Source organism: Giraffa tippelskirchi, chromosome 2, assembly GCF_054371585.1.
Source record: "Giraffa tippelskirchi isolate mGirTip1 chromosome 2, T2T-mGirTip1v1.2.pri, whole genome shotgun sequence".
Classification (NCBI taxonomy): Eukaryota; Metazoa; Chordata; class Mammalia; order Artiodactyla; family Giraffidae; genus Giraffa; species Giraffa tippelskirchi.
Genome location: NC_137276.1, coordinates 90,449,859 through 90,476,838, shown reverse-complemented (window position 1 = coordinate 90,476,838; position 26,980 = coordinate 90,449,859). Strand labels below are relative to the sequence as shown.

The window sequence follows — 26,980 nt, the reverse complement described above, 5'->3', positions numbered from 1 at the left end:
TGTATCACATAATCTAAGATAATGATATTTTTACCAAATAGGTAAACACGTAAAATAAAATGATGCTTTTTTTTTCATTAGTGCTGGCAAGATTCTCTATTTAACAATAAAAGAAGAAAACAATCACTGTATATTTACCTTCTTTAGACTATATCCAGCATGAAATATAATTGGTGGCAGTAAAACATTGAAGAAGATTTCTGGATCAAATGTCATCTGCCAAAAAAGACAAATGTGTAGTTAGGAATATGCTCTTTTGGGCTAATAAAAATAAATTTTAAAAAAAGTTATAGTTGCCTTTGCTAAAATTGTATGAGACATATTAAAATGTGATTAAATTAGCAGAGATGAAAATAAGAGAAAATGCAAACTTAGAAATTTATGATTGACTATAAAGTAATATTTTAAATGTAAAACTTATGTTCCATTCTGTAGCTAATATGAACAACATAAAATCTGAATGAAACCTTTCTAGGCAAAGAAAATTTTTTGTTTTTATTTTGATTAGTTATTTATTCTTCATATTTTAAATGCTTTTATTCTATTTTATTTTTTTTATGGTTGAGGGGATTGTTAGTGTCCAAACATTTTAGCTTCTGACAGGATTTATTTAAAGTTTTCCCAAATAAAACGTTTTTAGAAATTTAGTCTTAGTTTTCCCTACTTTACCCTATTCCAAAGTTCAAAATATTTTCCAGACTCTGGAAAAACACATTTGAAAGAGAAACAGGATTTTTCTAGTATTTGTTTATTGGCTTTTACTTAAATGCTAAAATAAACTTGGCAAAAATTCCTTAGTGTGAAGTATGATGAAATGAGATGTAGAAATTCTTGAATCCAATACATGCTCTGTGCTGAGTAGTCTACAAATGAAAACTAATTTAATCTTTAAAACCTTTCTTAGATTCATCCTCTTCTTCTCTACTTCTCTCACACTCCATCTCTCACTCTCATACACACACACACACGTGCACACATGCACACACATACACTGCTATTCATTATTTCTCTACTAAGGCCTTCTTACCATTACAACACTCATCAAAATCTTTTAGACGTACAGGTCTCACAACTACACTTTCTATACTTTTTTGCCCAAATTCTTACTCATCTCTCAAGCTGATTCTCAAAAACTACTTCTCTCTGAAACACGCTCTGATTTCCCCAGTCAAAACCGACTGTTCTTTCTTCTGTGCTCTTTCAGCACTTTGTTCCCTCCCTTGTAGCATATGTTTCATAACATAGTTTATCAGTTTCTGTTTGACTGTTTTCTCCATTAAACTGGGAACCCATCAAGGATCACAATGATGCCTTGGTCAATTCTGTGTTGCTTTCATCCCTCCCAGGGCTAGCTTATTGCTCGATATATTTTTCTAAATTGGGAAAAAAAAAAAATAATTGCCTTTGAAAGTCAAATGTATTAAAATGGAGTGAATTATGAAAAAGTGAAAATGTTAGTCGCTCAGTTGTGTCTGACTCTTGCGACCCCATGGACTGTAGCCTACCAGGCTCCTCTACCCATGGAATTCTCCAGGCAAGAACACTGGTTGCCATTCCCTTCTCCAGGGGATCTTCCCCACCTACAGATCAAACCCGGGTCTCCCACATTGCAAGCAGATTCTTTACCATCTGAGCCACCAGGTAATTAATTTTATATATGTATGTATATATATATATATATATATATATATATACATATTGATAGTGAAGTCACTCAGTCACGTCCGACTCTTTGCAACCCCGTGGACTATAGCCCACCAGGCTCCTCCGTCCATGAGATTTTCCAGGCAAGAGTACTGGAGTGGGTTGCCATTGCCTTCTCCAGGAGCTCTTCCCGACCCAGGGATTGAACCTGGGTCTCCAGCATTGTAGGCAGATGCTTTACCGTCTGAGCCACCAGGGAAGTCTATATCCCTAAAAACCCTACATATCACAGGTAAGAATTACTTAAGTAAAAATTAAGAAAAGTTTTTCTTAACTCCACTATTTACTTTGGGCCTAATTGAGCATTGCCAGAGTCCCTCTTCTCCCTTCCCCACACTGGCCCTTGACTCTACTCATCTAATATTTGGGAAGGGGTAGGCTGGGAAGGTAGGAGCCATGTAACTCAGTTGGGTGCCCACTTCTAAGCCTGGTTATTCTCTCACTGATGCCACAACCTCTTGGCCCAGTGAGCATTCAGGTAGATCAGTTGGCCCATCCATAGCTTTCTTGTGTCTCTCATGTTTCTTCATCTTTAAGATGAAAACAATAATTTTATACCTAATTTCTAAGGTGGTTGTAAAAATTAAGTGAATTAATACTTGTAAAGCTCTTGCAGCATTGCCTAACATCTAGTAAGCACTTTTAAGCATTCTTTACTAAAGAAAATGAAATATCTGAATTAATATTGTAAAGTTATATGATTTGAAGAAACTGCCCCATTGTCAGGAACTCTTAAGTGTTACAACTATGCAATATTTGGGCAAAGAGATTACTTCTCCTTCTAAGTTTACTGTTTTTTCTGAGATTATCTAAAACACCATTATTGATCTATTTCTGAGGTCTCTTCAAGAGTCTATCAATTGCATATTTGAAAGCTTTTGCAAAGAGATGTATTTCTGTGTTCTGGAGGAGTTGAAGCCATATAGCTGTGATCTGGGATCATCTGGACGAGAGGATTACAGTGGCACAACATCTTGGGCAGAAAATCCCTCGCCTCTGCAGTTTTTCTGCAAAAAATCAGGATAATCACTCAACCAGAACATTTCAATAATCAGAGTGCCCCATTCCCTGAATGCAGGTTAACTAATATGCTATTGAATTATATTTTCTAGAGCAGCCAGATGAAACTGGCAGGCTGAGAATGGCATGCAGAGTACGAGGATTTATTTGTATATACAAAACAGATTTGTGTTCCTTTCAGACTTGCTATAAGCTTAGGAACTGCTAAATCAGAGTTCTGGGAGTAACTCCAAACCCAGATAATTTCTCAGAAATGGCTGGATCTGCCACTGCACCAGCCTCCAGATGGCGGTTCCACATGTCATTTTCCTCAGACTTTGTGTTCAAATCATGGCCTTGGAGGTGAGACTGGTTTAAAAGCCCAAACAATTAAAATTTTTCATTATAGTATGAGGGGGAAAAAATCCAAGACAGGTGTAAAATGGAAGGACAGAAAGTTAAAAATCTTTCAGCTAAATACACTAGTCTTAAAATACAAGTTTTAGAGACCAGCACCATCCAACAGAACTTTCTGTGATGGTGGAGTATTCTATTACTGTCCTGCCCAATAGAGTAGCCATGGGTCATATGATGTATTGAGCAATTGAACTGGAGACTACTGGAACGGAGGGACTGAAATTGTTTATTTTTCTGTGGTTAGTAACTATGGGACAGTACATTTATAGACAGTTACTAGAATTTAAAACTTCAGACTATTCAGTTTTTAGATGGTTTATCACCCTATATAAGGCATGATTAATTTGGAGCAACAGACCTGCAACTCAAATGTTAGAATTATGAATGCTTCATGAAAACTGAGATTTTAAAATATTGGGATGCAATTCTTAAAATACCCGATAGTATGAGACAGAAAAATACCAATATGTTCAACTACTACAAGGATGCAGCAGTTTTATCTATTATCCCAAATATGCACTAGTGTTTGGCTAGGAATGGCCCAGACATACATTCATAGAGATAATCAACTTGAAAACTTCCAAGAGTAGAAAGGAAAGGTACCAAGCTCAACTCTCAAGTTCATCAGAAGGTTATAGATACAAAATTCTGTTTGGGCCTAAGTATTAAGGCATCTAGTGGCTCAATATGAATTATCTGGGAAAAAGTATGTGTTCTATGCAACTACTAACTAAATAAGCATTAAAATAACCACTTTAATGGGGGACTGTGATTTATGTGGCAAATTACTTCCAAAGAGGCCTTTTAAAAACATTGTTTCATCAACTCTGACAGCATTCCTGCACGGTAGCTGGCAGATACAATTATGTCCCTTTTCCAGAGACAGGAGAAGAAATGAAAGGCATGCCCGGTGTCAATCAATGTGACAGGGATATCACTGGGAACTGGGTGTGTACGCAGGGGCAAACTAAATGTGTGCTTTTCAGTTGAGAACCGGGCTACATAACTGCTTAAACCAAAATTTAGGAGTGTTTAAGAGAGGTTGGCACTCAGAAATAGGCTTCATTATTTTGGCAGTTCCCAACTCCTTTGGAAAAATAAAAGTAGTTAACACAATAATGTGTTCACTTATCTGCAATGATTTGTTCATTAGAAATCGAGTGAGCCCCTTCTCTGCTGCAATCCAGAGTTCTCTAGAAGACAGATAGCAATCTGGGCTTGCTGATCCTGCAGGGAGCCTTGACCTTGGAGCAGCACATGAGCTGGGTTTTGAAGGATGAATAGAAGCCTCTCCATGGGGCACCAACATACAAAACCGTGCTCCTTTGTCTGCCCTGGGAGCATTGGGCCAGGGTTCACCAAGCCAAAGGGGAAACTGGCAGCTTCCTGAAGTTTCAGTCATACTTAAGAGCAAGAAGTTTGAAATATTTTGAATATTTTAAGCATGCAGATATATTTAAAAGTGAAAATCAAAACTTGCATGCATTTTTAATATATATAGAAGACTTCAAAGAAATTTTGGCTTGCTCAGGGAAGGCAGCTCTAGACAACACAAGAATAAGCATTTCCTTTCCTCTGCCCTAGGTTATGCTTTGGTGTGAGAAGTACCAGAGGGGGGAAAAGATGAATAATTTCTGAATATATAATGAAAATATACCACCTACAAATTAGATGAGCTTAGTCTACTTAATCTCTCTGAGCCTCATCTCCTCATTTGTAATTTGCCTACTTCCTTGACTTGCTTTTCATGATTAGATGTAATAAGAGATGTAAAGGGGTCTACGTGGTACCCAACACTGACTGTTTCTCAAGAAATGGTCACTGCACCTGAATTGAAATGAAAGAAACTGTTGACGCAATGGATTGAGGATTGGAGGCACTAGGCACAGAAATATTCATTCAAACATGGAGAAAAGTAGAAATGTTTTACCCAGCAAGATTAAACAATAAAATGGCTATTGGGAGTATAAATTTGTATAACTTTTTAGTAGGGTAATTTAGCAACAGCTATCAAAATGTCAAATATCCATACTATTTGATTCAGCAACACCTAATCTGAGAATTTATCCTGCAGATATGCTTGCACATGTGTGGAATGACATAAAGACAAGAGTATTCATTGCAGATGAATGAATGGGAAAGAAAGAAAACATTGAGGATTACTGAGCCACAGACTGGTTAAATAAATCACAGTATACAGCTGACCCTTGATCAAGGTAGGGGAGTGCCGACTCCTCATGCTCGAAAATCTGGGTATAACTCACAGTTGGCCCTCTGTATACGAGCTTCTTCTGTTTCTGCAATTTCTACTTATCTATGGTTCTGCCTCTGCAGATTCCACCAACTGTGGATCAGGTAGGACTGTGGTATTTGCTATTGGAAAAAATCTGCACATAAGTAGACCCACACAGTTCAAACTTATGTTTTCAAGGGTCAACTACAATCTGTAAAACTGAATACTATGCATCTGTTAGAAAGGCTGAGGAAACTGTCTAGGAACTGATATGGCTGCTTTCTAAAATTTGTTGTGAAGCTAAAACAGCAAGGTGTAAAACAGTCCATCTGGCATGTGTAAAACTTGCTATGTCCTCACCACACTCAGGAGAAGGCAATGGCACCCGACTTCAGTATTCTTGCCTGGAAAATCCCATGGACAGAGGAGCCTGGTAGGCTGCAATCCTTGGGGTCTCTAAGAGTTGTACATAACTGAGCAACTTCACTTTCACTTTTCACTTTCATGTGTTGGAGACGGAAATGGCAACCCACTGCAGTGTTCTTGCCTGGAGAATCCCAGGGATGGGGAAGCCTGGTGGGCTGCCGTCTCTGGGGTCGCACAGAGTCAGACACTTAAGCGACTTAGCAGCAGCAGCAGCACCATCACCACACTCCCTTTCTTTTCTGTCCTGGTCAGATACGTAGACTACATTTCCTTGTCATCACATGTGACATATGACAAAGATCTGACCAGTTGAGTATGGATAACAGTAATATAAGTAATTTCCAACCCTGGTCTCTAAAATCCCCTAGATCTCCTATGTTCTCTGTCTTTCTGCCATTGTTAGTTCCCATAGAACATCTGGCAGAGGTCCCAAATACTAGGGAGTGGCAGAGCCACTAGGTTAAAGGAAGCCGGGAATGATTACTGGCCCCTGGAGAAGACTGCAAAGGCCACAGTGGCTTGGAACATAAGAAATAAATAAACTTTATTGTACTAAGTTGTTGAGATTTGGGCTTCCCCGATAGTCCAGTTGGTAAAGAATCTGCCTGCAATGCAGGAGACCTGGGTTTGATCCCTGGGTTAAGACGATCCCCTGGAGAAGGGAAAGGCTACCTACTCCAGTAGTCTAGCCTGGAGAATTCCATGGACTGTATAGTCCATGGGGTTGCATAGAGTCAGACATGATTGAGTGACTTTCACTTCACCTCACATTGAGATCTGGGGGTAGCCTGTTAAAGTATTTGGCCTGTTCCAAGATTTGTGTGGAAAAGGAGGAACTGTAGAATATTTACCTGCATGTTATATATATATGTGTGTGTGTGCATACACATACTATTGTAAATTGTATATATACTATCATATATGTTATATATGGGGCTTCCCTGGTGACTCAGATGGTAAAGAATTCACGGGCAACGCAGGAGACCTGGGTTTGATCCCTGGATTGGAAAGATCCCCCAGAGAAGGAAATGGCAACCCACTCTAGTATATTTGCCTGGAGAATTCCACAGACACAGGAGCCTGTTGGGCTATAGTGCATGGGGTCACAAGGGTTGAACACAACTTAGTGACTAAACCACCACTGTTACCATGTTTTATATATATATACATATATATGTATGTATATACATATATATATATATATACACACACAATCAGTTGTCTATGGGGAGACCAGGGAGGAGAACTTGGTGGCAGGAAGGGTGGTGGCTTGGAGAAGGCTTTTCTGTATTTACTTAGTGAAGGATGACTCTTTTCACCCTGGCTTTTATCTATAGATACAGAGATGACTGCTGCTTAGCGCAGTGCATCCAGGATTTTTGTCATCATGACATATACACATAAAGTGATTATATTTGGTCAGTGGAGGAAACTGTGGGGAAATTAGGGTGCTGGTAAGACAATTCAGGGCTAAAAGGATGAGACTTGGACTCTGACCATCCTCAGCCCAGGATGAAGGGATTTAAAACCTGTGGAGCAGCTGTAATCCATTAGCACATCAGCTGGGGAACACTGGACAGGATTCAACACTCCTGGCCCTCATCTCACCTTTCACTCACCCTCCCCAGGAAACAGAAAGTGACCAATCTAAGTTGGAGAAAAGAAATTGAGAGTGTGCGTCTCAGCCTCCTCTCTCTCCATGTTGAAATCAGCCTGTTTGCTCAAAGTGGATGCCCCAGCTCCTCCCAAACATAGGGAAGGCTTCCTGTCCAGCTGGATCTGTGGCTGGTTTGATAAGTCTTTTTAATTCTGGGGCTAAAGATGAGCAAACCAACTTACAAACTGAGCCTCACTATTTTACCTAGCTTTTGCTCTCCATCTTTCTCATTGCTGTATCTATGTCTCAACTAGTTATAAAATCAGATGGGCAACTCTACCTCAGCAACAACAAACGTTTTAATAAATACAATCAACTAAAAACTCAGATGGGCAAAAGAGATGATACTGAATAACTTCTTTAAGATTTCAGCATACCCTTTTGTACTTTTTGAATGTGAGCCACACGAATGCATTACCTACTCAAAAAATAAATTGAAGTAATTCCCCCAAAAAAGATGTCTCAGGTAGATTAGTTTGAAGGGCCCTCAGTATTGGCCTGGTTGAATGGAAACCATTATTAAGCCACAGTTGGCAGAATGAGCACAAGGTAACAACAATGTGAATGAAGGTGGTTATCACAGAATGGAAAGAAAGAAACAAACCCAGGAAACATCCATTCATTCAACAATATTTACTGAGAATAAGCCAGGCATACGGCAAGGAGATTCAGCAGAGCTTGCAGGTAAAATATAGAGGCAAAAATAAAAAACCCAAAAGGAACCCATATTTTTGCACCTAGGAGTATGGCTGAATAAAGAATTATTGAAGAGAAGCTGACTTGGCAGAGGTAAGAGGGGTCAAAAAAGCTCAGGACTAATTGAGGTCTTGGTTCCCTGAGTCTGAGGTGTCTGTGAAACACTTAGAAATACATGCTTGGGGACTGGTGAGCCAAGGAGAAATGATTCAAAATCATCAGCATAGAGGAAAGGATTTGTCGAGTATAGGCGGGATCTTTGAAGGAGTAAGTACTATAGGAAAGAGAAGAGGATCAAGAACAGACCCTGGGATGGGAAGAGGTGGTACTATCATGGCGAAGGACAGTGAGTGAGCAATCATGAGACAAGCAGAATGAGGGTCAGGGCCACAGAAAACCAAGGAGAAGTGTGGTGTAAGAAGGAAGTGCTGTTCCCTATACAAGACTGTCGGATTTAGCAAGTAAAAATACACCCAGTTCAATGGGAACTTCAGATAAGCAATAATTTTTCAAAACAGTTTCTTAGCACTGTATTTGGGATATGCTTTGCTCAATTATTTGTTACTTACCTGAAACTCAATAAATAGAGAAGCAAAAATAGAAAGGGTCTTCCCTGGTGGTTCAGCAGTAAAGAATCTGCCTACAATGCAGGAGATGTGGGTTCAATCCCTAGGTCAGGAAGATCCCCTGGAGAAGGAAATGGCAACCCACTTCAGTATTCCTGCCTGGAAAATCCCATGGACAGAGGAGCCTGAAGGGCCACAGTCCATGAGGTGGCAAAAGAGTCCGACACAACTGATCAATTGAACAACCACAAAAAATAGAAAGCCAAAAGTGAACCTGTGTTTTTGCATCTGGTTGACTGAGGGGATGAATAACCAAGGAGCAGCTGACTCTTCAGCCCAATATCAATGACTAAGAAAAGAACTTCAAGGAACGAGGAGGATCCTTTGAATTTCATAATTAGGAAGTAGTTGTCAATCCTTTTCAGTTGATTCCAATCAAGAAATGGATACAGGGAGTAAAGGAAAAAGTGAGTGATGGGAATATAGAAGCAGTAGGTTTAGAATCTTCATTTGGGAGGTTGAGTGTCAAGCACTTTCAGGAGTCCAATAACTGGCTCTAAGATGGGATGAAGTAAAAACAAAAGGATAAAGGCTAAGAAAGAAGGAAGCAGGGGAGCAGATCAGGACAAAGAATTGTGAAGGCTTAAGTTTAGGGAGGTAAGGAAGTGGTGTGTGTGTGTGTGTGTGTGTGTGTGTGTGTGTGCGCTAGTCACTCAGTTGTATCTGACTCTTTGAGACCCTATGAATTGTAGCCTGAACAGACTCCTCTGTCCATGAAATTCTCCAGACAAGAATACTAGTGGGTAGCCATTCCCTTCTTCAGGGGATCTTCCCAACCCAGGGATTGAACTGAGTCTCCTGCACTGCAGGAGTTTGAGCAACCAGGGAAGCCCCAAGGAAGCAATGTAAGCAGCAAAAAGATAATGAATTAATTAAAAAAAAAATGGGGAGAAATCTTTCTCTCAAACTTCAAATTGTGGAGCAGCCAAGTTTAGTTCAGTTCAGTCGCTCAGTCATGTTCGACTCTTTGAGACCCCATGAATTGCAGCATGCCAGGCCTCCCTGTCCATCACCAACTCCCGGAGTCTACCCAAACCCATGTCCATCGAGTCAGTGATGCCATCCAACCATCTCACCCTCTGTTGTCCCCTTCTCCTCCTGCCCCCAATCCTACCCAGCATTAGGGTCTTTTCCAATGAGTCAACTCTTCGTGTGAGGTGGCCAAAGTATTGGAGTTTCAAGTTAGGAGATAGTTATTCACAGTGAAAAGCATTCTTCCGTTCCTCCAGATGGTTTCCTACTGGGCCTTTATATGTGGCAGGGACTCCTCAGTGAAACAGGCTTTACCTCATGCAGGCTCTTGTTAAGAAATACATAGTGCCACAGGCAGTCAAAGGGAGAAGCTGCCTGAGAGGTCACCTGTCTTAGGGGTCTGCAAACTGATCTCTGTCAATTCCTGGGCTCTGCGGAGGGAGTGGTGGTGATGGGACGTGGGAACAAGAGTGCTGGTCTCCACTCTGGCTCTGCCCTCCAGGTTCTGTCTGAGCAGTTTTGATTTCACCTGTTTTACACATTGAGAAGGGTTTTCAGATTTTCTTTGAATGAAGCATTCCTCTGCTTCATTTGAAGCCCTAACCTAATACTGTCCCCTAGAAAGTTCAAGGAACACATGAAATGTCACAGTGTCACTCAGAGGCACCACTGAACTTAAAAATTCTAGACCAGAGCTCTATACTATACTCATACTATAGTATGTAGCTTTTGTATAGTATGTAGTATTTAACTTTGCTTTAAACAAGTTTTAAATGATGTTTCAGAGTTAAAGACCCTTCTTTCCCCCTTCCCCTGAAGTTAGAGAGTGTTCTTTTCTTCCATGACTGTGTTCTTATACTTCATATACAGGTTTCCATAGCAATGATTACTATTATTATACTATTATACTATTATACTATTACTATTATTATACTATTATTATTACTATTTGTGCATCTTTAAGTTTTACAGAAATTTAGCTATAAATAGCCTTTTATATGGGATTCTTTGGTGGTTCAATGGTAAAGAATCTGCCTGCAATGCAGGAAGCGCAGGTTGTATCCCTGGGTCAGGAAGATCCCTGGAGAAGGAAATGGGCATCCCACTCCAGTATTCTTGCCTGGGAAATCCCATGGACAGGGGAGCCTAGTGGGCTACACTCCATGGGGTCACAAAAGAGTTGGACATGACTTAAAGTGACTAAACACACAACACCAACTTTTTATATCCTGCTTTTTACATTTAGAATTTTTTTTACAACTTATCTATATTAATACAAGTGGATCTTGTCCATTTGCTTAAACTGCAGTATAGCCTTCTATAGGATAAATATATCATGCTTGTTTTTTTCCTTCTCTAACAAGAGAATTAGGGCAATTAGGTTGTTTTCTATTTTTCACTATGACTAGAAATAATGCAGTAGATATTCTTGCACTGAAGCTTTTGCATATATGTGTGAAGTTCTCTACAAGTGGAAAATACTAGAGGTAGAATTGCTGGATGCTGAATCTTCAACTTTACTAGACTGAAGTTACTTTAAAGTGGTCATACCAATTTACACTCTATAGAAGAGTATAGGAGCATTTTCCCACATTCTAACCAAAGCTTAGTGTTGACAAATTTCCCATTTTTACCAATCAGGGCTGCTATAATATTACTGTTTTCTTTGCATTTCCCATTACTAATGAAATAAGTATATTTTGTGTGTTTTTTGGTCTTTTGTGACATCTCTCTAATGAATTTTTGGATCATATCTTTTACCCAGTATGACTTTTTCTTGTTTATTAATTCTTCACACAATATGGTTACTATTCAGTTTTGGTTATTTACATTTCAAACATATTCTTCTATTCTCTTACCTCCTTTAACCTTTTAACATTTTTTTAAACTTTGTCACTGGTGTCTTTTTCATGCAAATTTTTTTCATTTTAATGTAGTAAAATTTATTCCATTTTTTACTTTGATTCAGCTCTTGGCAACTTCTTTAAAAAGTTATTCCTTGTCCTGATGTCATAAATATATTTTCTCCTAAAGTTTTATAATTGGCTGTTTACCCTAAATTTTAAAAAGCCTGAGGAAAGGTTAGGGTTTGAATATAAATAAAGCAAGTTACAAAGTTTTAGAGACCACCTGATTTAAATCACATAGAAAAAAAACGTAAAATGAATGCAAATATTTTTCCTTGTAATGATAATCATGAATTATTAATATCACTGAGAAATTTTGAGACTATCATATCACAAAACCATGATGACTTTTCAAGTAGTTGAAATTCCAGAAGTTAGAAATACACTATTGTGAAATTTATACATGCAAAAATGACAGATATAAGCATTGGTGTTTCATTGGAGGTAGGTAATGTCTATGTGTGTGCATGCATGCTAAGTCGCTTCAGTCCTGTTCAACTCTGTGTGACCCTATGGACTGTAGCCCACCAGGTTTCTCTGTTCATTGGATTTTCCAGGCAAGAATACTGGAGCGGGCTGCCAGGGGATCTTCCCAACCCAGGGATCGAACCCGTATCTCTCATGGCAGGTGGATTCTTCACTACTAGCGCCACCTGGGAAGCCCAGGTACTGTCTACAAACCCAGGCAAACTTAAGTGGAGAATCTAGAATAAAACATTTATATAATTCTAAATATTTGGCTTGGCAGTATGGAATCGTGGAAAGCACACTGAACTCAGAGTCAGAAGACCTTGTCCTAAGACCAGTTCTACCACAGATCAATCATGACCAAGTCACATAAGTTTTCAGAGCCTCAGTTTCTGAAACATGGGGTGATACCTGTTCACCTCATGGAAAAATGGTGAGACTAAAATGGAAATAACAACAATCTTTGAAAAGGGAATGCATATTTATTGTCATTTAAGCAGGGCTGAAGTTCAGGGTCTGTCTTCCTCACTAATAGACTGCTATTACCACCTGTCAATTAATCATAACAGTAAGTAATAATTTTTTTTTAAAAGCACCTTCATACACAGACTCTTATATTTTCTTAGCAGCAACAGTTTAAGTACTGTGAACATCCCACTTTTACAGAGGTGGAATCAAGGCTCAGAGTTACATGACTTTTACAGTTACAAACCTCGTAAGCATCAAGACTTGTACTCATATCTTAGCTTCTAATTGTGAGTCCATTGTTTTGTTGATAACAATAACGATAACAAAACTAACAGTTAGTATACTTTGAACACTTACTATGAGCCAGGCACTATTCTAAGTGCTTTACAAGTATTTCTCATTTGCAACTCACAATTATCCTACCAAGTAGTTAGGAATATCCCATTTTACAAACGAGTAATTGAAGTATAGAGAAGCCAATCATCTTACCCAATATCACTTAGCTGGTAAGTAGCACCTGAACCAAGTAATATGGCTCCAGGGACTACCTTCTTAACTAAAATATTCCATTTTCCATCCACCTATGTGTTCAGGTTACCCACTCCACTACTGGATGTGCCCTCATTAGCTGCAAATACATCAAGACCACCTACATTTTCCAAATCATTGCTACAGCATCTAGACACCAATGGCCAGAGAGTCTCCTATGTTTCGGAACAAGATTCTTGACACATGAACTTACCTCTGTTACCTTTGTGACCCTTCACTAAGGTAACTATACCTTCCAGCTTAACCAGAACAGTCCCAGGTAGTAGCTGTTGTCCTGATTTAATTAATACTCATGCCCCTCACTCACACGCAAGAGTTCTAGCTTGAAAATCAAATGATATGGTTTTCTATTCCTAACTCTAGACACTCAGACTCCTGGCCTTTATTTCCTTATACATAGCTACTATAGGCCTGCCCTTTGCTGTGTGAATTGCCTAGCTCCCATCACCCCCACTAGCAGTGGTATTAACATGACAAGGGGACTTCCAGGCTTCATATCAGCAGGGGAAGAGAAAATAACAGGTGGATGTGAGAAGGGCTTGGTCCTTCATCTCACCAAGAGTATTCTTTCCTCAATACCTGGGTGAGGATTGCAAAAGGAAAGATAAGGCTGTGCATCATGATTCCTTCTCCATCTGGAATTGATCTTCATCTTGGCCAATCTTAATAGTATAAAGCAAAAGAAACTGCTTTCTGACCCTCATTATTTATAGGACTATCACAGTCCCACAGAGTTTCTCTTTGCCTTATAATTTTCTGAGTTTCCATTGTCTTTTTCAGTCCTTAGCTTTGAACTGTACATGCAGCTTCCCCATCATAAGGCCTCAGCAGGGAGCAACTGGCTTGGGGCAGCTGGACAGGGAAGGGCTGAATCAGCAAGGACCAGGCATGCTTGAGGGGATTTGGGGGAAGAAGAGGGGATGAGCTGAAATCAGCAGAAAATAGATGCCAAACAACTTGATTTAAAATTAAAATGATGTGTTTTTCAAACAGTGCATTCACCTTAAAAATGATGCATTAAAAAACAATACCAAACTTCCTTCAACATAACTACTTCAACTTTGTCCCAAGGGGGAAATCCATGCTTGCCAAGGGCAGATGTTAAGGAAGCAGAGTAATGTTTACAGCACTTCTAACAACTTTTTCTCATTCATTTTGTAAAGTAGGCATGACCAATCCCTGTTTTATACAGAAAAATATGAGAGGTTAACTTCTCCAAGGTCTCAGTGCTAGAAGTGGCAGAGATAGGATTCAGCCCAAGGTGTAATTGCAAAACTGCAATGGACTGAATATTTGTGTCTCCTCAAAATTCATATGTTGAGATCTAACCCCTAAGATGATGGTCTTAGGAGGTGGGGCCTTTGGGAGGTGATTAGGTCATAAGGATAGAACTCTCATACAGGGGATTAATGTCCTTATAAAAGAAAACTGAGAGGGCTCTCATTCTTTCTGCCACATAAGGACACAGCAGGAAGACAGCCATCTATGAATCAGGAAATTAGCTCCCACCAGACTCTGAATATGCTGATGACTTGATCTTGAACTGTCCAGCTTCTAAAACTGTGAGAAATAAATGTTTGTTGTTTAAGTCACCCAGGATACGGTATTTTTGTTCTAGGTGACAAAAAGGACTAAAACAAAATCCTTATGCTTTTCTCCGTATCACCCTAGAAGCAGTTAGTTCAAGCTGAAGATAGGTATCTCTAACAGTGGAATTTAAAGACAAGCCTCATGTGAGAAAAAACTTTTTTTGTGAGATGAAACATGAGGTGTGTGGATATTTCCAGTTCTTCTAAAAATGCAAAGAGTAGGCATATATTCAGTGGTATGCTAGTAAATCATACCACTTTTTTTTGTAGAAAAAAGCCTACAAGCCTGGATTTGCAGCAGTTGACAGTTTCTAAATACTCCCACCATGACCCTTTTCAAGCTGCCAATGTTTGATCAACTGGCCTGTAAAATTCTGGATATTAAAGAAATAATCAGCTCTCAGAGAACAGACAAGCCTGTTCTAGTACTCCACTGCATTCTTTTACTTCAGCTGTGTGTTAACTCATCATTTGGGTACTCTTCTTGAGCACATGACCTACGTAAATATTTAAATCTTCTCACACTATGGAAGGTATAGGAGACCAGAATCTATTACATACCCCCCCCAAAAAAAAACTTGCCCTTTACACACAGAATTATTTTGAACTGATTATTTTGAGAAAGAGCAGACAAAGGAGATGCTCTGAAAACAGACTAGAAATTACCCTTTTATAAGGTAAAGGAGGAAAGTGAAAGAGCCGGCTTAAGACTAAATATTAAAACTAAGATCATGGCATCTAGCCCCATTATTGCATGGCAAATAGAAGGGGAAAAGGTGGAATAGTGACAGATTTCCTCTTTTTGGGCTCCAAAATCACTGTGGACGGTGACTGCAACCATGAAATCAGAAGATGATTGCTTCTTGCAAGGAAAGCGATGACAAACTCGGACAGTGTGTTGAAAAGCAGAGACATTACCCCGCTGACAAAGGTCGGTAGAATCAAGGCTATGGTCTTCCCAGTGGTCACGTACGCTGGTGAGAGCTGGACTGTAAAGAAGCAGAACGCCCAAGAATTGATGCCTTGGAACTGTGGTGCACAGGAAGACTCCCAAGTCCCCTGGACTGCAAGGAGACCAAATCAGTCAATTGTAAAGGAAATTAACCCTGAATATTCACTAGAAGGACTGATGCTGAAGCTGAAGCTCCAGGATTTTGGTCATCTGATGCAAACAGATAGCTCATTGGATGAGACCCTGATGCTGGAGAAGATCAAGGGCAGAAGGAGAAGAGGGCGTCAGAGGATGAGATGGCTGGACAGCATCACCGATGCAATGAACATGAACTTGGGCAAACTCTGGGAGATGGTGAAGGACAGGGAGGCCTGGCATGCTGCAGTCCATGGGGTCGCAAACAGTCAGATACAACTGGGCAACTGGACAACAACAAAAGCAAGGGAAATTAACATAAAGGGAATCTCCATTTGTAAGGGTGTCTCCTTCTTGATACCAGGAAGAGAAAGATAAGTCTAAATCATCTGAAATTTATCAATAAAAAAGGCCTAGACTTAAATCTGCACAACAGTTTTACCCTTGTTTACCAGACATTTCCAGGTCACCTTGCTAAAACTTGCCTCCCCTATACACTTTTCTTTATCTTAGCTGAGGATGCTATTGAAGCCTGAATTCTAAGCCATCTCTTTGGATTACTCATTCTCTAGATTTCTCTCAGACATATATGAAATAAACAACTGTGTGTTCTCTTGTTAATCTGTCTTTTGTTACAAGGGCCCTAAGGCAAAAACCTAGACAGGTAGAACGAAAGATTTTCCTCCCCTATTAGGGTTACAATATGTTAGCTAGTGGGCTTTTCCTCCAATGAAGGCCTTGTCACCTCTGCTGCTTAGAATGTCAGTCCCTTCAGAGATTGGTAAGACTGAAAAGAACTGCCTCACACAAAGTCATGCCCTTTCCAGAGGGGCCCACATCCAAAGACAAAAGGATTTGGTGTTTTAGAGTCCAGGTCATCTCAGCCCGACGGCAGAGGACTCTGAAGAGCCATTCTGACTTTAGAACTTGCCAAGGAGTCAGACCAAATTGTCAGGCCTGCATCATAGCTTAACTTCTCCCTTGGCCTTCTCAGCTTTCCTTCCTCTTCCATTCATAAGATTTTGAGCTCAAGCTCACATAGCCATCCTGCTCACTAAACTCTACCTCTGAGTCCTCTAGGAACTCAATAGCCAGAATGAATGGTGTAGAGGGGAGTTCCCTAGGGGTCCAGTGATTAGGACCGTACTTCCACTGCAGGGGGTGCAGCTTTGGTCCCTGTCTGGGGAGCTCAGACCCTGTATGCCGTGTCACACAAACAAACAACAACAACAGTAAAAGAAACTGAATTTGTAAGACATCCTCACTCAACACACCTCCACCTGAGGCAGAACTCTGTAAATCAGACCATGTCCAGTTAGCCTTAAACAGTAAGTCACCTACATATAATTGAGTTCTGTTTTGAGAGTATGTTCATAAGTACACAAAGTTAGTCTAGGTACCCAACTACCTGGAGAAGGAAATGGAAACCCACTCCAGTATTCTTGCCTGAAGAATCCGATGGACAGAGGAGCCTGGTGGGCTATGGTCCATGAGATTGCAAAGAGTCAGACATAACTGAGCACACAGCACATACATGCCCAACTACCACAGCCAGCTGTATAGTACTGTACCGTAATAGATTTATAATACTTTTCACCCAAATAATACATAAACAAATGAGCACAAAAAATCAAACATTTTTACTCTTACAGTACAGTACCCTGAAAAGCACAGTAGTATCAGATACATCACTGCTGTTTTTACACTTGCTTACAGACATCCTGGGCTTGACATAAAGATACTGTACTACTATACTCTCTACAGTACCATAAAGTATACAAAAGCACAATCTCTGGCAGAGGATGTACACACGTGGATATTTCCAGTTCTTCTAAAAATGCAAAGAGTAGGCATATATTCAGTGGTATGCTAGTAAATCATACCACATTTTTTGTAGGAAAAAGCCTACAAGCCTGGATTTGCAACAGTTGACGGTTTCTAAATACTCCCACCATGACCCTTTTCAAGCTGCCAATGTTTGATCAACTGGCCTATAAAATTCCGGATATTAAAGAAATAATCAGCTCTCAGAGAACAGACAAGCCTGTTCTAGTACTCCACTGCGTTCTTTTACTTCAGCTGTGTGTTAACTCATCATTTGGGTACTCTTCTTGAGCACATGACCTACGTAATGTAGGTCCAAATAATACATAAACCCAAATAATACATAAACAAACGAGCACAAAAAATCAAACATTTTTACTCTTACAGTACAGTACCCTGAAAAGCACAGTAGTATCAGATACATCACTGCTGTTTTTACACTTGCTTACAGACATCCTGGGCTTGACATAAAGATACTGTACTACTATACTCTCTACAGTACCATAAAGTATACAAAAGCACAATCTCTGGCAGAGGATGTACACACGTGACAATGTACACCAGACACATGAACTAACTTACATGATTGGACACACAAACGCGCATACACATCTTTGAAAGCTCACAACTTGTAGGATTGTATGTAGGAGACTTAGTGTAACTAAAAATGGATCTGAGAGGAGCAGCTGGGAGACCCCTAACACAAGACGGGCTTAAATAGCATCAGGAGACAAGCCAGTTAAATGCACAGCTTCTTTAAGTGCCGGGAGCCAGCCCACGAGATCCCACCCATGACAGAGTCATGGGAAAGAGGAATGATTGAGCACGGCTTCTCAGGCCTCAGGGATTCTCGGAAGGCTGCCTCAGCGCTCACCTTAAAGATATCTGTCTTTCTGATGTTTACTATAAAAAACCTCTTCTTATTTTCTATGACTTAAGCAAAAGGCCTTTCCCGATTTCCTTCTAAAATAGATCATTCTGAAACCTCAAATCAACAAGGCCCCTGAACGGTAGCACCCTAAATAAAATTATCTGGGATATAGAGTATGCTGATCTAAATTCCTTTTGCTAACATATTGGTTTATTTAATAAATGTACCTGTGCCTTTGGAGCTAATATACATGACTGCTCCTTAATAATAAAATAACATTGAGAGCCTCCACACAGAAAGCCCTTATGGACACAAAACCCTTCACAGGAAAAAAGGCTTGTTAGGAAATATAAGAAATATTGCTTTATGAAACTGTTACTTAGTCTATATTTACTCACTATGTTTTTACTCTTAACGTATTTAGCCTATATAATGAAAGCATAATAGTTAAAAATTTATATAAATAAAAGTTTAGCTTTAATACAAATAATAAGACAATTGTTGATTTAACTGATGATTCTTACTTGGAGCTGACCTTCAGCTTACTGTTCTTTGACTTTATGGAACTGCATTCTTTTCTGTTAAGCTCAATGCATAGAGTAAATTACCGAAAACAGGTTTTACCTTGAAACTTTCTGTTGATGAATTCTTTCCTGTTGTGCCTGATACAAAAGTGTTCTGACTGGTCAACCCTTACCAATGGAGAGTCACAAGATGTTAGCAGGCCCCCAGGCCAGAAGATGATGTAAACAAAATGAGGCTTTTGATAACTAAAAACATGCAAACGGTTTCGATGAAGGTCAAAACTGCTGGCCTATTAAGCTGAATTGATAGGCCCATTAAGCTGAATTCATATGCCCATTAAGCTAAATTAGTATGCCCACTAAGCTGAATTGGTATGACTCTATGCTTTACATTTGTTTCTATATACTACAAAAAATATAAAAGCTGTCTTAAAAATAATAAAGTTGGAAGACACTTGGGAGACACTTGGAAACACCGAGACTCGCTGTGTCTTCTCATTCGCATCGCCGACGCCATCCATCCTGAGGGAACCCCTGGACCTGCTGGAGCTGGACTCCGGCATTTAAGGTCCTCACTCCTTCTGATTGTTCTCACCCCTCTATGCCACTTATGTTTACCCTGGCTTCGGGCTTTGTAAGCTACTAACAAGGAGCTTCTTAATGACCTTAGAGAAGAACCAGGAAACACAGTTGGCTGGAAACTTATATAATTACTCGCTGGAGACCAGCAATGATAAATGCGCAGTCTTGCCTAAGTTTAATGTTTTAGAAGGAATAAAGCAAACAGGAAAGGAATTGAAAGATCCATTTTAAGTTGTATGTACTCATACTATAAGTCTTCACGAGAAATCTCTTTTTCTCCTTCCCTTTGTCCCTCCTTCTCTGTTTGTTTCTCCTGGGCCCAGCTACTTGTCTCCCTCTCCCTCTATCCTTGATCAATTATTTGGAGATAAGGCCACCATCTAAAAGGAATGAAGTTGGGTCATTTGTAGAGACATGATGGACCTAGAGTCTGTCATACAGAGTGATATAAGTCAGAAAGAAAAAAATATCATATATTAACACATATATATGGAATCTAGACAAAAATGGTACAGAGGAACCCATTTGCAGGGCAGCAAAAGGGACACAGATGCAGAGAACAGATGAGTGGACATGGAGGGTTGGGACTGGGGTATAAACTGAGAGATTGGGATTGACACATATACAATATTGTGTGTAAAACAGATAGCTAGTGGGATCCTGCTGAATAGCACAGGGAGCTCAGCTCAGTGCCCTGTGGTGACCTAGAAGGGTGATGTGGGGGAGGAGATAAGGGAGGCTCAAGAGCGAGGTGACTATATGTATACATATAGCTGATTCACTTCACTGTACAGCAGAAACCAACACAATATTGTTAAGCAATTATACCGCAATAATAAATAAATAAACCACCACCAAAAAAAAAAAAAGACTGCCAACTATTCAACCGTCTGAGTAGCAAAAAAACCATCACAGAGCCCTGGTATTTCACTGAGGAGAAACTGTGATAGATGCTTGGGAATAAAATGGCCAACAGCGAAGACAGGAAAGAGTGGCAGTGAGAAGTAGCAACTGACAAGCAGAAAAGGATATTTCATTATATCATGCACTCACTTGCCAGGGTCCACAGAGTATCAACCAGGTGCCAGGCACCCTGCTGTGAGCTGGGAATACAATGGACCATGGACAGAGCTGGTCCCTGCCCTCCTGGAGTCTAGTGAGAAGATAGACATTAACCCAGCATCATAGACATAAATATTAATTTACATCTGAGCTAAGATATAGTGGGAGAACATCAGCTGGAGCCTTAAGATGATAGAACTAGATACTAAAGTATAGTAATGTGGGGTCTCCTGGGGTGGGACTGAATGTTTCCACAAAGCTAACAACCCCTAAAAGCATTCCTGCCTCAGGCCTAGAGCCCATGCGCATATCGGTGCTGCTGAGACTCAGAATTCAGTGAGATTTCAGAAAAGAGCAAAACTTTTCAAGAAAATTATTTTCAAGAAAAATATCGAAAATAAAGTAAAAATAAAATTTTAATAAAATATGACCTGTTTATTGCTCTTTAAGTTGAGGTGTGCATATGTTATGAAGTGGACAAGATGATCCACTTAAGTGTGCAAAAAACTTTTTATATTTTTTTCATCCTTTGAAAAATTCTAGTTTGAGCTTCCTAGGTGGCACTAGTGGTAAAGAATCTGACTGAAATGCAGGAGACGGGGTTCACTCCCTGAGTTGGGAAGATTGCCTGGAGAAGGAAATGGCTACCCACTCCAGTATGCTTGCCTGGAGAATTCCACGGACAGAGGAGCCTAGTGGGCCACAGACCATGGAGTCGTAAAGAGTCAGACATGACTGAGTGACTAACACTTGCACTTTATAATATACACAATACATTGTACAATAGCACTTGCATGTCATTTACAAATAAATGGGCAAATATAAGGTACACATACTCAATAGTTTAACTGATGCACATATCAAAGTTTGGAAATCAGTGTTTTAAATTACTTGGCAACCACCTGATGCTCAATAATGACAAGTAATATTTACTGAGGATTTATTAATGCAAAAGCACATTAGCTGGTTATATGAATTATTTCATATAGTTATCATAATAACCTTTTGAGGTTGGTACTAGTATCGCCTCATTTGACAAAACAAAAACATTAAGGATTAAGTCAGATGCTGAAGATCACCCAGCAGGTTAAAGGTAGACCAGAGGTTTAATCCCAAGTATTTTGATTGCAGAATGGGGCTCTTACCATATTATGCTGTCTCATACATGCCAGTTCCTATCATGTGTGTGTTGATATTGAAAAGAATAATATTTTGGGGTTTTTTGGAAAGGTCACTTACGAGGAATATTTTGTTCTGAGATAACACACAATAAATATAAGACATTAGTAAATACAGAAAATACTATCAATAACAAGTTTTAAGTCAGTTTTTAAAGATTGCCTCTCACAAATCATGTTTCACCATGATCTTGAACTGAGTAGGACAGGGAAGTAGACAGAATAGCTTTAGAGTCCCCAGTCACCTACAACCCCCTAAAATAGCTTTGAAAACCTATCCATTGAAAGGGTAGCCATTTCCTTCTTCAGGGGATCCTCCTGACCCAGGGATCAAATCTAGTCTCCTGCACTACAGGCAGATTCTTTACCATCTCAGCTACCAGGGAACTTTGATATCTAAGTGGATGGCTACTCAGCATCCCAACATGCTAGTCCATGTTGTGGTCTGCCATGCTGGCTCCTGTAGTTCCTAAAACTGTGTCTGTGATGCCACTAAGTCCTTTCTGGAACTAGGCAAATGGATGACCTGAGATGGTCCAAAACCAGTCATCAGTCGGGAGGAAGGAGTGATTGGGAGATGGGTAGGCATATCAGTTGTCTCTCCCCATGGTAGTCAGGGATACTTTCTCGGGCTCGAAATCCAGAACCTGAGACGCTTTCCCTTTACTCCATAGCCGCTCTCCTCTTATCAAGTTTTGTCACATTAGGAAGTACACCAATGCCAGTGTTCATCCTACTCATACACTTTCACATGACTCCTTTCCTTTGGCAACCAAGAGTGAGTGTGAGAGACATCAGTACAATCTGTGCTCTAATCACATGACATCCAAGAGATCATTGCCACCAGCAGCTTTTACATTATTTTGAACAGCTAGGTTTTTTGTTAAGAAATAAAATTGGACATCTGGTTGGAATTCAATCCTGCCACAAATAAATGTCCCAGTAGTCAGCTTCCTTAGAACACTGAGTGATGATGTGTGATGATCTGTGAAGAAGAAGAAAGGAAGTCAGAAGGATTTTTGAGTGCTGCGTCCATACCACTGTGTGAAAAAGCCAAGCTGCATTCCAGGTGGCAAGGACTTAATCCAAACTCTGTCTAATAGAGCTGTCTAGGGTTATTCTTGGGCTTTCCTGGTGGCTCAATGGTAAAGAACTCGCCTGCTAATGCAGGAGACATGGGTTCAGTTACTGGGTCAGGAAGATCCCCTGGAGAAGGAAATGGCAACCCACTCTGGTATTCTTGCTTGGGAAATCCCATGGACAGAGGAGCCTGGTGGGCTATAGTCCATGGGGTCACAAAAGAGTCAGACTCGACTTAGCAACTAAACAACAACAAGGGTAATTACTAATCTCGCATTTGGAGTGCTCCAAGTTATAACTAAACTATCACAAAACAACTCCTTCATATCTGGACTATGCATTCTGAAGGAAAGACCGCAAAAGTGGCCTGGATGCTAGGTCAAGATTGCCAGCCTTTGGGGCATGACGTTCTTGTTATTTCTGCATTTTCTGTATTTTCACTGCCCATTCCAAGCTGACATCTCTCTTCTTCTCCTCCACCTTCTCAATCACAATGAATAGGATTTTTCCAGAACTTCTGTTATAGACAAAATGATCTTGGATATTCATGAAAAATACAGTAAAGAACTGGCAAAGGGAAAAACTGACCTCAAGAAGGTAAAGACATCTTCTATTATTTAGTTTTGTTCTCTTCTTCCAGATCTCTGTGTAGCTTACTCCCAAATTCATTCAGATCTCGGAGAAGGTGATGGCACCCCACTCCAGTACTCTTGCCTAGAAAATCCCATGGATGGAGGAGCCTGGTAGGCTGCAGTCCATGGGGTCGCGAAGAGTCGGACACAACTGAGCGACTTCACTTTCACTTTTCACTTTCATGCATTGGAGAAGGAAATGGCAACCCACTCCAGTGTTCTTGCCTGGAGAATCCCAGGGATGGGGGAGCCTGGTGGGCTGCCGTCTATGGGATCGCACAGAGTCAGACATGACTGAAGCGACTTCGCAGCAGCAGCAGCATTCAGATCTAGGCTCCAACTTCACCTTTTCAATGAGGGCTTCCCTGCAAAGCATATCTAAATACCCTTCTCTTGCCATCTTCTAATTTTGTTAACCTGGCTTCATAGCGCATGTCTTCTCCTGACATTAGATTATAAATACTTATACTGAACTATACCTTGTCTAGCTCCCCTTTAGGATCTAAGCTCCATGAGAGTGAGGGTTTTGTTTTGCTCACTACTGTATCTGCATCACTTAAAACGAGTACTTAGCATATGAATAGTGCCCAATAAATAGTTGTTGAATGACTAAATGAATACAGACAATTTATGTTGTTCAATGACTAAATTAAAACCAAATGGAACTAATCATCAGGGAGATACAAGTCAGAAGCACAAAGAAATAGGAGATATCACCTTACACTTGTTAAAATGCCTATCATAGAAAAGACAAAAGGTAACAAGTGTTACCTTTCTATTCCACAGGATGTGGAATAGAAAAAGGAACAGTTGCACATTGTTTATGGGAAAGTAAATTGGTGCGGCCAGCAAGGAAAATAGTATGGAGGTTTCTCAAAAAAATGAAAAATACGACTACATTATGATCCGGCAATCCCACTTCTGAGAATATTTCCCACCAAACTGAAATTATAATCTTGTAGAAATAGCTGCACTTCTATGTTCACTGTCTCATTATTTACTATAACAAAGACATGGAAATAACCTAAGCGTCCATTGATGGATAATTGGATTAATATGCAATAGAATTATTCGGCCATGCAAAAGCAGGAAACTCTGCCGTGTGCAACAACACGGATGGAACTTGAGAACATTATGCTAAGTGAAATAAGATAGAGAAAGGCAAAACTCTATCATCTCACTTACTTGGAGTCTAAAAAGAACTATAAAAAGAGAGAACAGATTGATTGTTGCCAGAGGTGAGAGAAGAGGGATGGAAAAATGGTTGAAGGTGGTCAAAAGATACAAACTCCCAGTTATAAAATAAATAAATCCTAAGGATATAATGTACAGCATGGTGACTATAGTTGATAACATTGTATTGTATATTCAAAAGTTGCTAAGAACTTAAAAGTTCTCACGACAAAAAACTTGTAACTATGTGAACTGATGAAGGTTAACTAAATTTACTGTGATAATCATTTTGCATTTGATACATACATAGATATATATGCATGTGTGCGTGCATGCTAAGTCCCTCCAGTTGTGTCCAACTCTTTGTGACCCTGTGGACTGTAACCCACCAGGCTCCTCTGTCCATGGGATTTCCCAGGCAAGCATATTGGAATGGGTTGCCATTTCCTCCTCCAGGGGATTGAACTCCTATCTCTTAGATCTCCTGCATTGGCAGAGGAGTTCTTTACCACTAGTGCCACCTAGGAAGCCCTACAGATATCTATGTAGCTATATAAAATCATTATGTTGTACAGCTTAAACTAACATAATCTTATATGTTAATTTATCTCAATAGAACTGGAAAAAGTTTAACGGAATACTGAGTCTTGAGACATTTCTGAAATCATGTATCAGGCCAAAATTCTACAAAGAAAGTTGAACAAAGGTGGAAGAAAATAGACAAAATGAATTAAAAATATTAGGTTTCTTTATTAACAATAGATCTCTTAAGGAAGTTTTATGATAAAAGTATCTAAGTCTATCCAAAGAAACTCATCCCACGCACTGCCAAGTTTGAGATTCCCTGAGACCATTTCACGTGTAAGAATCGAGACTGGTCATGATAGAGAAACATAAATCATGAATCCCTGATCTCTACAGAATGGAGAAATAATTGATAGAATTCTATAAGGGTTTCTCCAAACCCCAAGGGCTGATTTACCGTGACACTTACTTCTCTCATTGTGGCTAGAACAGTTTTAGACATTTCTTTCCTGTCTTTTCTTTATCCTCCCCCAAAGTGTCCCAGCAGTAAGTGCACATATTTATCTCATGGTCTAATGACTCTTTCTGATCAAGTTTTTCCTGTTACCAGAAGAGTTTTGCCTTCTGGACTCTGCAGCCAGAATAATTAAGTAAACAGAAAGACTGGAAAGAACAGAAATAGTTTACAAATAAGTATGTGAGAATTAAGACTCTGAGCCACAAACAGTCAAAATTGTCTTCAGGAAAAGTTGGACAGTGAGAAAAAATCAGACATTGATGTTTTAATACTGCACATACAAAGTTATTTTTTAAAGTCATATAATTACTGTTGCTATAAGGACTTCCTTAAAATATCTCAAAAATACACAGTACTATCAACACAATTGATAATAGCTTCAGTGTGACCTATCTGCCTGACAATTCTCTTTATTGAAACAATAGACAAGACAGATTGCTTAGTAGTTTAACTTGCCCTAAAATAACTTTCTTTACCAAATGATAGTGTCATTTGTCATACAGGAAGTGAAGGCTTGGCAAACTTTTCACTGGGGTTTCCTTTGACTTTTCACACTACAGTCAACTGATTTATAAATTATAGGAAGTATAAATTTAACTGAGCTGACAACCTTTTGAAAAACTACTAGGTCTGCAAGACTTTTCTAGCCAAATGGTCTGTTGATCTTTCCAACTCAATGTAGAAAAACATAATATGTTAAATCAATGAAAAATAAATAAATGAGATTGATTGATTCATTCATCATAGTTTTAAACTATATTTGTGATTTTTTTCACTATACAACGGCCCCTTCCTTTAACTTCTAAGGTGCCCACTTCTGTCCTGCTACTTTCTATGAACCCACAAGACACAGCAGCAGAATTAGCTCTTCATCCTTCCTCCTCGTGCCCAGCTGATCTCAACTTTACAGTGTCTTCCTTCCTTGTTGCTCTTCTATCTGCCCCTCGGCTATCATTCAGTCTTAAAACTTAGCTGTCCCTCTGCTTTCACTCTCTACCTTGTACACAGCAGCCTAACTATTTCTTTGCTTTTGTCAACACTGCACTCTTCCACTGACTGCAAATACAGTGGACATTACTCAGCCTAGAATTTAAGTGATTCTGTAGCCAGACTCTGCCCTTATCCCCACCCTATGTTTCATTGATCTTCCATACTTCAACAACTTAGAAATGACTTTCTTTCTTGGAATATTCTCTACCCCTTTTTCTACCCAT

General features: G+C 39.7%; 1 protein-coding gene across 6 annotated transcripts in view; it reads right to left on the bottom strand.

Moving 5' to 3' along the window:
* The window catches only part of SLC9A9 (solute carrier family 9 member A9), a 634,995-nt gene that overhangs the window by 580,669 nt on the left and 27,346 nt on the right, over positions 1–26,980 (bottom strand). For all 6 annotated transcript variants that reach the window (XM_081569480.1, XM_081569481.1, XM_081569477.1 and 3 more), the window contains exon 3: positions 139–216. In XM_081569480.1, coding sequence (XP_081425606.1) covers positions 139–216 — 78 coding nt within the window. The remainder of the gene's footprint in view (positions 1–138; positions 217–26,980) is intronic.